Below are 12713 nucleotides of genomic sequence, written 5' to 3'. Positions count from 1 at the left end.
AACTGGGACTAAAGTCAAAATGTAGATGATTTTATTGATAAAAGAAGCAGGATAAACAGATAAAATTAGCACTGATAACATGGAAATTATTAGAGGTATTATTGATGTTGTCAGCTAACAGTATAGAAACAGCAGAAACTGTGTGTTAAAAGGATGCATAAGCAATTTAAACTCAGCTAATATGTATAAGAGAATTCAATAATGAGCTTTGAATCTGACTGAAAAACGTGCATTTAAATTTACATAAATTATATTTTTCTAAAATGTGTGGCTTATAGTTGTATTTGTTAGCTGGTAATTAAGGAAATGAAACTGTAACTATAAAAACATCCCAACACATTTACCCCAAGGTCAGACTGTTCAATGCTTAGAGAAGTTTCAAAAACCACAGAGCTTCATCTCAGACTCTAAAGGTTTTTGTTAGCACTTGCTAAAATTCAAAACACACAATTAGAAAAAGACTGAACAAGTTTTGACTCGAATACTTTATACATGCTCTGAATTAACTTGGCTGCACAGCTTCGGTTTTCCTGGTTGAATCTGAATAAACTACAAGACTTATGGAATAATGTAATTTGGACAGATGACAGCAAAGTGGAGCTAAACACAATATATCAGCACAGCCATCTCACACCAACTGTTGACACGGTGGTGGAGGGGTGAGGATTTGACCTCATTTTGCAGCCATGGGACCAGTCGGCTATGAACTCCTCTGACTATCAAAGTATTCTAGAGTCAAATGTGACCTAGATGTAGACCTCAACCTGACTGAAATGCTGTGGTATGACCTTAAGTACATAAACAAGTGCCCTCAGACTTCAATGAAACGAAGCAACATTGCAAACAGGAATCGGCCAAAATTCCCCCACAATGATGTGAGAGACTGATAAAGTCATACAGAAAACGATTACATCAAGTTACTGCTGCTAAAAGTGGTTCTACAATACAAACCATTGAGTCATGGGGCGTACTTACTTTTCCAGTCACCCTTTCACCTTAGTTTTTGTTAAAAAAAAAATGTTAAAACTATGTAATATATCATGTATTACTGTTCATCGAAGGCTATGTTTAAATTTTTTTTTTAATCTTCTAAGGATCAGTTATGTCCGGATACATAAAACCTTAAAATATACTATACTTTACATAAACTTTTAAATAATAATATCTGGAAATTGTTACCTAAAATATGGATAATGGTTCAAATTTTTAAAGGAATGCAAACTTAAATGTTAAACTGTTAGCTAAATGTTCAGTTGCCTTCACCCTACAATAATAGAAAGAAACCCCAACAATCAAAATGTTGAAACTGTTAAATAAACGTAATAGAAAATGTCTTGATATAACCGGCAGCCATTAGCAACCATTAAAAAGATCCAAACTAATGACTAAAACTAAGGATAAAAACTTAAAGCAGCGTAACAGTTTAGTCTAATACGGCATAATGTTGATGAATAGGGTGATCAACAGAGCTTTGGGGTGTTTTGATGAAAAAGGTATGGACTCAGTGATGGAGGCCACAAGGCTGAGTTGTGGTTAAGAGCAGTTATCTTTAGCTGCAGTGTCAGCATCAGTGGTTTGACCTATGACTGAGATCATGCCCTCTTTTTTCCCCAATAGTCGTCAGAAATCCCAGTAAGTGAGATTACTTCACATTGTCATATGATTACCGTCATGTGCTTTTGTGATTCTTGCAGCATGAAGTAACACATGACACTTGGTGGTGTTTTTAATGTACCTCTGACACCATGTCATTATTCCAGATATGTAGGGGATTAGAGCTCAGCTCAGCATACCTCAAGACTGATGCCAGTTTCAAACAATTTATACAGTTGCATAAAAGAATTAATCATGTCTAAATTTTACAGTCATTCTTCCTGTAGAGTGTGCTGCCATGGTCCATGTGCACTGTTGTGTAAACAGGACTTATGAAGCAATAGGAGAGAGAACCAGTGAGGGAGACAAGTATTGCGTAAGTAAGCCCGTGCTTTGTGTTTAAATTTAAGAAAAAAAAAAAAAACAGTGAAGAGAAAAATAGCAGCCTGGGAGGCTAAAAGTAGCCTCTCCACCACAGATGGCACCCACGCTTTCCGCCAGTGGGTCAGTGGGTGAGGGAAGAGTGGAGGGGAGTGGAGGCGAAAGAAGAGGTTGTGGCCGTATGCCGCTATCCAGGGGAGAGTGTGGGCGACACGGGCAGCAGGAAAGAGAAAGACAAGGGCTTCTGAGGCCAAGTGGGCCGAGGTTTTTACAGTGCGCGCTGCTAAAAACAGACACAATGACGCTCACAGGTCAGCTGGCCGATGTGTCATCAGCTATTTCAGCAATGTTAAACAAGTGATAATAGAAAAGGAAAAACGTTGACATCACCGTGAATGCTCACATCACTTCTTTCCCCCCACGTTCCTCTGATTGTGTAATCTTGAAGGCAGAAAAACCAGTTTCCTGGATTTAATATCATGCCTTATTTGGTAACCACTTGGCCAAAGTGGCTGACAAAAGGAGTCACACCATCACCTTTGGGTGCCCTCTGTCACTGCCAGTTAGGAATTGCACAAAATCTTTTGCAATCACTGATAAATCATGTGGTGAACCTTATCTTAACATCCTGCAGTGGAATTACTAACACACACACATAATACGGTAAAAGGAGGAAGAGATAAACTTTGAACTCTTCACTTTAACAGTAAATGATTCCTGTGCTGTGTTTGGATGTCACAGAAGAATGAACAAATGTCTTCCATACTCGAGATGAAGAACGTGGCCAGCCTTAACGCATGCATGAAGTATGACTGAGCTGCCAGCAGAGAGCGCTGCTGAAACTGTGGCTGTTTGCAGCTGCAGGCACCGGAGACCACACAGTGAAAATCAACAGAAAATTATAAAGGAAAAAAAGATCCAGGCCCTATAATGCACATCTGGAGTTTAATTTAGAGTAATTAAGTAAATATTCCCATATGATTACCCAGCATGATATAGACTGGACTGAAAGAGCCATAATTCTCAGAGTCAAAATAGTATTTTCAGTAGATCTTTGTGTGGTGCTTTGTGTGCACTACAACATGATTCTGCGTGAGGATTAGTGCCATTATCTCAAACTATCAAAAACACAAGAAAAGTTTAAAAACAAATTACAATTTCTATTAAATTGAATGGACCTCAAAAAACTGCAGAAAAAAAATCTGAAAATAGACAGCCCCCAAAAGTATAAATTAAGTGATCTAAAAGTAAAAAAAAAAAAAAAAAAAAAAAAAAAAAAACTACTAAATTTAAATTAAAAAAAAAAATTATATCTAAATAATTTACATTGGATAAACAGTTTTTATAAATAAAAATATGAACATAAATTGCTTAAAAAATCATTATGGAAGTTCTCACTACTTTTTTGTGCCACCTGTAAGCTAAAAATTTTGGTTACTATTTAAAATTTCAACTAGTATTTTTAAATTTTAAGTTACAAGAGTCATAATTCATAATCTATATTTATGTCTTATAATTTTGAGATACTTAGAGAGCTGAAAATTTGAGAAATGGCAAACAAACTTCCTTAAATGCTAGTAGACTAAATGAAGTGATAGTGAACCATAGGCTACTGGCAAAGTTAAAATAATTTGTAAAAAAAATATGAATAAAATTATAAAAATTAAAATCTAAATATACGCTAATAGCTAGAAGATTCAGTATTAACTAATAAATTAAATTATTAGCAAAACTGCAACTACCTACTATTACAAATAAATAAAAAAGTATTAGCTAAAAATATAGCAATTGAAAATAAAATATATTAAAATAAAAATTATGTGCTAAAAATAGAAATACAGGCCACTGGCTAATTAGCTGGGAAAAAAAACTAGCTTAAATGATCGATGTAAAAAATAGTTAAAAATACAGTTTTATAAAACCCAAAGTATAATCAATTATTTAATTAAAACCAATATAGATAAAAATAGAGTGTATAAGTTAAAATTTAAGTTAGAATATTTCATAAAAGTGTAAACAGAAATATGGAAGCTTAGCTTAAAGTATAGTTAGGAGTTAAAACAATTAACTAATTTAATTAATTTAAGCAAGCAGTTGGTGACTGCTCCTTCTAGTCCTCTGGCAGCTTTTATGTGCTTGTGTGTATCCTTTCACACTCATCACCTTGCATGAAGTTGGCCATCAGCCTTAATAAACTGACCTTTTTATTTAGGCTGCAGAACTTAGCAGACCATGGCCTGCAGACAGAAACAAGAGGATAAAACTTAAGTATTCAGCTGAATCTTAATTAAAATACCCAATGAAAACCCCCAAGAATGTCAACCGCCTAAATCTGAACTACATGGCATACCTGCAGACAGAAACTGAGAGACCCAGTGTTTGGAGTGTGTGTTATAAATAGAGATGTGGAGTGTGGAGGCACACTCAAACACACCTGCCTTCAATTAACTCCCAAGCACAAGTGCTGGCTCTGAGCAAATGTGAAACTCAATCCACAAAAACAAATCCAATCCCAAATTAGTTCCAATCAATGTGAAGGTGAGTTGATTTGAATAAATGACAACAAATTTGTGGGATACAGAATTCAGTTAATTAAATAAAGATAAAAGTAAAGTGAAAAGTCCTGTCGAAGGGAGTGTGTATAGTAGTATTCTCTGAACAGGAGCTTCTTCACTAAACCACTTCTCAGAAGGGGAAACAGGTGTAAATACTTAGATGACCTCAGACAAACTAGCATTTCATAGTTGATAAAAAGAATGATAAAAAGTCAAATATACTTTGAATCACAGTTCATAATTCACGAGTAAAGAGATTAGTGTCAGTAAGAACACATGAATGATAAGACAAGACTGACGTGGATCAAACTCAGAGTGAAACATGGTTTCTTGAAGGCCCGCTGGCGGTTTCAGAGACATGCTTGACCTTCTGAACTGCATCTGTGTGGAGAACAGTTCACCCTGCAGCACAATAATGAAGCCCAAACACGCCTGAAAGGTTTCAAAGAAGTGACGTAAAGACCTCTTGTTACGTTGTAAATTTTTTATTGTGTCTTTTCAAATTGGTACAATAAATCAGTTAAAATCAGCAATCCAAATAATCATCCTATAAAATGTAACAGACCATTTTAAGCACTTCAAACTTAAACCACTCTGAGCACTCACACACATGCTTTTTTTTTACATTCTGGATATTTTCTTTGACAGGAGTCTCTGAGTCTTGTCTTGCATACAAATGCTGCCCTCATGTGGGGAAAAATGTCAAGACAAGAACACCAAAAGTAGCATTAGACTTTCTGTTAAGACATTACAATAACAGTGATGTTCTTTTTCTTTGGTAAAAATTATCTAATTTTTTATACTTGACTAAAAATACAGTAAGTGTGTCACAGAGGTTACTCAGGTTTTGAGTACTGTGTTGTTAACAGCTTGCCTATATTCAGCTGCAAATAGGATTTTCATTGAGCTTGACCCAGAGCCAAGCCACACAGGTTGTTTAGAAAGTTGAACAGGTCATTGACCGGAGGTGTTACTCCATAAAAAGAAAGCCTCTATATCTCTCTCTTTCTCCCTCATACACACACACACACACACACACACACACACACACACACACACACACACACACACACACACACACATGCACACAAATAAGCAAAGCCTGAAGCCTTTAAAGGTCCAGCAGATACAGCTTGTGCGGAAAAGTGTTGAACAATCAGAAGAAAAGTTATTGTGCACTAATCTATTTTCAATTTAGGAATAACCTCATAAGTAAGCGGACTGGTGTGCCATGAAAAGTAACTGGTGTCATGGCTGAATGGACAAAAAAAGAGAGCTAGACCTGCAGAAACTCCCCCAAAATTCAGATAAATAATCTTCTGAAGTGCAATGCATTAGAAGATTTAGCAATGCTTGCAGTATGCTGCAGAGCAGGACATGTGTGGACTATCTGTGCATGTGCATGTGCAACACGCTTGCAAAGAATGACATCATTGAAACTGGATGCCTCACTTACACCAATTATACCTGCCATGCTCTCCCACTCTGCTGAATTCTCTCTCTGTCTTTATGGGAAAGTTTCATGAAATGGTCGGATACACTGTATTTGTTTGCTTTATATCTGCAGTACCTGCAGCTGTTTCACCTTCATCCTCAAACCTGAATTATCGCTGAAAAGAAGGATTGTATGATTGTATCATGCTGCCCAGGCTTTAAAACAGTCCTCTGTGTTTTGTTGGACCTTAATAAAAAGTAGCCCCAATTAGAAAACATGCACTACTGATTAGTACTATTGTCTATTGTGGGGTACACTTTGATTTGAGTTTTAAAATGACGCATGTTTTAAAATGTTTTCATTCACTTTCGACTGCACACTGTCAGTGAGTTTTTGTGATTATTTTGAGTTTCTGGTTTCTCCAGTGCCTCCCTTTCTCTGTTTTCGATTGTTTCTCGTTTTACTTTGATAGCTGGAATTCTTTTATGTCTTGCTCTGAGCTGTGCTTCCTGTTTTCTGATTGCATTCATCTATGTCTTCTTCACTACCTGTTTTCTAAACCCTACAGTTCAGTCTTCACCTTAGCCTTAGTCAAAATATCTCTTATGTTATGTTCTTTGTGTATACTTCCTGTCTTCTTGTGCTCCTTTTCATTTTTGCCCTTCACCTTTAGCATTACTGTTTGTACCATTTTCTCTTTGTTTTGGATTTTTAACCAGCCACAATAGAGGTCTGCTTTTTGTATAGCATTCATCCTCTGGTCCTACATTTGGGCCATTTTTGCCACTTTATGGTGTATATTTTGTGTGAGATGTGCCACAGAGCTCATGTTCATCTTACACTTTGAATCACAATGTCGCAGTGATTTAATTAAAGTCACATGGTATAATGACATATGGTAAATGGAATGGCTTTTATATAACATTCAAAGCGCTTTACACAACTTGCACATTCACCCAGCACCTTTTTCTAAGTGCTTCCTAACAAACATCCACACATACTCCGATGGGTGCATCAGAGAGCAACATGGGGTTAGTATCTTGCCCAAGGATACTGGGATCAAACCACCAACCTTCCAGTTAGTAGGTGACCTGCTCTACGTCCTGAGCCACAGCCACTCTAAGAATTCAGACCATATTTTGATCACACAGACACAAACGGCGAAGGGCAATTGCACATCTTAAGTAACTGAAACAGCTAATGAGCTGTGTTTCTATGTCTAAAGAGTACTCTTCTTGTCATAGTTTCTACAATTACATATAGAAACTATAGTTTCTTACAATTCTTAGAACATACTGCCACTTCCTTTTCTTTGTAGTAGTTTCATTCATTGTCAACAAAATCTGCAAAGCTTGTTACTCTTTAGCAGTGTTCCCTCTAATTTTTCATGTGTCTGAGCGAACACACAAACTCCCTGAGCGATCCCCTGGACCACTGTGAGCGACATCAGACGTGTGCACTGTGGTCACGCCAGCATCTAATCCATCCAAGTTACATGGTTTATTAAAATAATCAAATTACAGCATTTACATTTATGTTAGACTACTTTTAATTAACTGTTTTAGCCCACTTACAATGAAAATGTAAAAAAATCTAGTCATTGACCTGTGTAGTGTGTTAACACTATTGGAAGTAAAAATAACTTGAACTTTTTAACTTTTTATATATAGATATATATATATATAAAGCTCTGACTTGTATTATGAGTATGAGTATGTGGTCTGGTAGCTGCAATGCAGGCCTGACAACAGCAGATGTTTCACTCCTGTAACACCTGTAACATTCAGCAGACGCCTTATTGTTCTGACACACACAACAAAACTATTGACTACACTACACACTAACTACACAAGATTTGCGCTAAACGTCTCAAATCTCTCACATCTCAAAACACCGCTGTCACTCCTAAAACTTCCCCCAGTTTCTTAACAACTAGATGCCACGTTGTCATATCATTTTTTGATTGGTCGACATGGTACTTTTTCCGACCAATAGGAAAGGGTGGGGGGTTTTTTGGTTTTGTTTTTGCTCACAGGCGGAGAGTGCTTTCGAGCGTTTTCCTTATAAAACGCCGTTTTTACCGTTTCTTCCCGCAGTAAATATAAATAACGATAGTATTCAGGAAGAAAACCAAACATTGCATATATTTTTATCATAACTCTGGTTTTACGTAGCCTATCAACACAATTTAAAAACTGGTATTAAGTCCACACTTTTTCTGTCAATTGTTCCGTCTGTCCTGCTCACATCTCCAATGGTTGTACACGTTGTCATTAACGTGTCTTCACTCCACATCAGCCACGCCGCTTTGCCAGCTAAAAGACCGGTGTCGGCACATAAGGATGATGTCATAGCCTGTCAAGACGTTGATTAACTGCGTATATACGAATGTGAATCGCATCATTGGCTGGACTATAGGATAAGGTGGCATCGTTCTAATCCCATACGGGAGCAGCCAGTCACTTACTGACTAACACTGCAAAACAGAATTGTTAAAGTATTTCAATTCAGGTTAGATTTTTTTTTTTTTTGTGCGCAAAGCAGATTTTCTGTGCGCAGAGACCGTGCCAGCAGAATTGCGCACGTGCGCAGCTTAGAGGGAACATTGCTCTTTAGTGACCTCTAACTTTCTCAGATGACTATGGCATCCTGACTATAATTTTAAAAAAGCCATATACACTGGGTAAAAGCCAGACTAGAAAAGTGCATTTCCTGTAGAACCTGTCAGAATGTGGGGCATCATCTCAAGATGTGGGACAGACAGCCATGGAATGAAAATGCTGTCTGGTCACCATATAGTCTAACACTTGTTTTATACACTGAAGGTAAAAGGATACACTGCATCTCTACTGTAGTTCCTTTTACCAGCCTCCTCTTACCTAAGTTTTCCAAATGCATTTCTGTGAAATATCCTTTAACACTGAGAATACAACACTAATGTTGGTTCCAGGTCACAGGCAAGAGGACACGGAAAAGTACCTAACTGAGAAAAGCCTTATGAATAACTTATGTGCAAAGCCTTATTCTTCCAAATATTTTCTACACTTGTTTTCTTCATTGTATTTATTTTGCTTAGTTAAAATAAGTATTTATTAAGCTATCATGGAAATAGTGTAATAAATAAATATGTAAGTATAATTCCCTTTCTTTGGTTCATTTAAAGAAAAAAAAAGAACTAAATGACCAACTGAAAGGTGCAGGCTGAAGTTCAAGGTTGTGTAACACCTATCCCTGATACAACAATCAGAATGGAAGGAAAATTAAATCAACCTCATATGTGCTTGTTATCTCTCATTTTAAACAGCTTCGGGATATGAAGTGAGAATTGGAGAATTCCATTTTTTTATATTGACTACACTGAAATTAGAGGATAAAGATAAATATAATATGACATGGACCTTATTATGATTGAATGAATGATCTTTATTGTCATTATCATAGTACAATATAATTCAGTTTGGCTTTCTCTTAGGACTGTCTGTGAAGGTTCTCAGTCATCCAGGTCATCGTAGTCAAAGGAATTTGCAAAGAAAAGCGTCTGGACTTCTTTAAGTTGCTTGAAGACGTTTCACCTCTCATCCGAGAAGCTTCTTCAGTTCTAAGGTCAAATGGCCGAGAGTCCCAGATTTAAACCCAGTGGGAGTATCCCCCCAAAGAGGGACAAAGGACCCCCTGGTGATCCTCTAATCACATGAGCCAAGGTGTGAAAGAACCTAGGATAGAACTTAAAATAACGATAAATATATACAATTAACAAATAAACAGAATGTATAAAATAGGTAAGTACTTAGAGATAAAAAAAAAAAAAAACTAAAATGAGCAGTAAACATAAAATATAAAAATAGACTTATTCTAACTCAACTGTTTTTGTGCCTTGTATACAGTCAGTTGTATAGGATAAAAACCATTTTTGAGTCTATATAAATATATAAAAATATTTTTACAATTGTAAATATACATATCATGTTTATCTATAAATGTAAACATAATCTTGTTTCCTGTCCTGGCTTTTCTCTGCTGGCTCACAATAGATGGGCCCCAAGCTGCCTAATGAAAACCCTGGATACGCCCCTGTTGAGGAAATAAACATAGGAGAACATACGGCTTTAACTCTTAGCCCGCCTCCTCCTAGAGAGAGTAACACAGACGTCACCGGGCTCGGCAGCCAATCCGAGAGCGATACGCTCTAGCTAGAGGAGATCTCCTATGTATTGGAGAAGCTGGTGTGCATTCGGCTGTGTGTATGTGTGTGAGTGTGCGTGTGTGAATGCGAACAAGTTGATATTCATTTAAATTTTATTACCCCCCCTCCTCCCTCCTCATAAACATATTTGAGTTAAACTCCGGGAGAGATAAAAGTAGTTAAACATACAGCAAAGGCAGAGTGACTCCGATGAACTCGAAAATAAGTTTGCTGCGCACTGCCTTTGAAAAGAAGCCGCATCTACGCAGTTTGAGGAATCTCGGTGTGTCGGTGTTTTTATCGACACCGGAGAGAGTCAGTGCAGCTGCTTTTTGTTGTGTGCCTTCTTTCAAAGTCGCTGGTGAAGTTGCTGTAACCGTCACGCTATAGGAGGCAGTCAAGCGGGGATAAGCCATACACGAGAAAATAAGACAAAATGCTGAAGACGCTGACGAAGAAGCTGAGAAGACATTCACTCAATGAGATCCATCCTTTCCAAGTGAAGGTAAGTTCATTACACACCGTGAAATGGTTGTCATGAAACTCGCAGCACAAACAGCTGAGAAAGAAAGTGACTCGTGTCTGTGTGTGTGCGTGTGTGAGCGCAGCGTGGCTTTACTTTTGTCTCGTGACTCGCTTATGAACCTTCATTAACACTATTTCTCTTTCACACGCACAGAGCAGCAGTCATTCCCAGCCTTTTACACCCCGAGTGGCCACAAAGCCCTATCAGATGGACTCCTCCATCTGCACCACCTCTGGTGGTCAAACGAGTTCATTTGGACTTATTTAAACTGAATCTGGACCACTTTCAGCTTACTGTTTACTCTTAGTGATTACATTCTGCTTACCATTTATCAGTTTTGGTTAGTAAATTGTCTCAGCTGTTTACCCATGACTCTTGGACGCTATTTTAACCATTAGTCCATTACTTTTAGTTACAAATTGAATTATAAGTTATTCATTACATCAAGCGGCCTGTTTGAACAATGTATCCTTTATCTTAACGAATAGTTGTTATCTACTATTCATAATTTTGAGGTAAAGTCCTTCTAGGAGCTACTTTGACTTCTTGTTTATTACTGTTTGACCAAATCCTAAATAGCGTTTTCTTTCTGTGGGACAGGCTAGAGTCTCATTACTGCTGTGTGTGTTTTTGGAGGTACTCTCAGCCTCATTCATTATCAAGGAATTTACTCTTCATGGCTACTACAGGACTTTCCCTGGTGTTTACAAGTTAAGGTCTTAAAAATCTATCTTGAGCTAAACATGTTCGCCTCTGTCGTATAAGAAAGGAGAAACACTGAGAAACACTGGCCTCCTGTGTGTAAGAGAAAGGCTGGTGGTAGTAGTTCAGAGTGTGCATGTGTGTGTTTGGGGTGGGTGTGGGGGTACAAATTGAAGCTCATTTAGGATGTACACAAACAAACATTTCAGTAAAAACGTCATTGCTGCAAGCTGCAGCTGCCCCCACATCTACATCTTTACCCTCCAATTGTCCACCACAGAATCCATGTAAGTGCTCCTCAGTTGTTGCTGCCTGTTCGGCTTGCATAATGCCTCTTTTTGGGGAGTTGAACAGTGAATTGTATCCTGCACGGGTCACTGACTTGCTCCATCCACAACACTATTGTGCGTCAACCAACTGTATAGTCGCATGACAGCCATTTTGTGCCAAAGTGCGCCTGTTCAAAGGCCTGGAGGTGGATATGGGGGAAAGTGTGCCATCCCTATTGTCTGCTATTGTTTGTGTTTGTTGATCTGCTCACTGGTGGAATACGTTCTGCCTGTCGTAGTGATGGGAAAAGTGAGTTGTGGGTTGTGACAAGGCTGGTTGACTTCATGCTGGACTGACACAGGATCTCTCATGGCCTGTGAAAGCCTCTGCACAGCACTCTTAAACCAGTACAATGGTGATTTATAAAGAATTTCTGCTGGAAACAATCACTGTGACCCCTGCTCGAGGACCTGCACTAATGCAGTGTAATGATTCAAGAAGAGGCAGCCAATGGATCACCTTCGACTGAAGGAATTTTAAAGGATAATCAAGGTTTAGTACAATCTTATTAGAATCTTAGTTAGTGATAGTGAGTGTACTCATGTCAATTATTGAGACACAAAGTCACAAACAGAAAAAAATGATTTGATTGTTTTGTTTTTGTTTGTTTTTTTCTTCTGGTCCTTTATATAGATTAAAACAAAGTTAGCTATAAACTCTGCCCTGCTGTTTGTTGGTCACTAAGATGGTATTTAGTATTTTATCAGTCAGTTGGAGGGATGAATCTCGCTGAGGCCTGAGACTGGTTGGGAACCATCTGGCAACCTCGAGTCACAAGGGAAAAATGTTTATTCTGTGATTTGATTGTGAGTAGTTACTGGCAGTTGCTGTGGAAAACAATTTTTAATGTCCTATTGATGCAGTCCTAGAGACCAGACTGTAATCACTAGCTTCTTGGGAATTCTTCTACCACTTTGCAAGTGGTTGGTGAAGGTTGCAAGGAGGTATGCAGTGGCAGTACTTCCTTGCAGTTGTTTTGGTCGCTTGCGTGTTGTTACTGTTGCTAGT

General features: G+C 37.9%; 1 protein-coding gene across 1 annotated transcript in view; it reads left to right on the top strand.

Moving 5' to 3' along the window:
* Positions 1-10180: 10180 nt before the first annotated feature.
* si:dkey-16j16.4 overlaps positions 10181-12713 on the top strand; it is a 33225-nt gene continuing 30692 nt past the window's right edge. The window contains exon 1 of the mRNA XM_031733415.2: positions 10181-10652. Within this exon, the coding sequence (XP_031589275.1) occupies positions 10584-10652 (69 nt within the window). The 5' untranslated portion in view covers positions 10181-10583. The remainder of the gene's footprint in view (positions 10653-12713) is intronic.

Source organism: Oreochromis aureus, linkage group 19, assembly GCF_013358895.1.
Source record: "Oreochromis aureus strain Israel breed Guangdong linkage group 19, ZZ_aureus, whole genome shotgun sequence".
NCBI lineage: Eukaryota > Metazoa > Chordata > Actinopteri > Cichliformes > Cichlidae > Oreochromis > Oreochromis aureus.
Note: the sequence above shows the minus strand (reverse complement) of the source record. Positions and strands in the feature narration are given on the sequence as shown.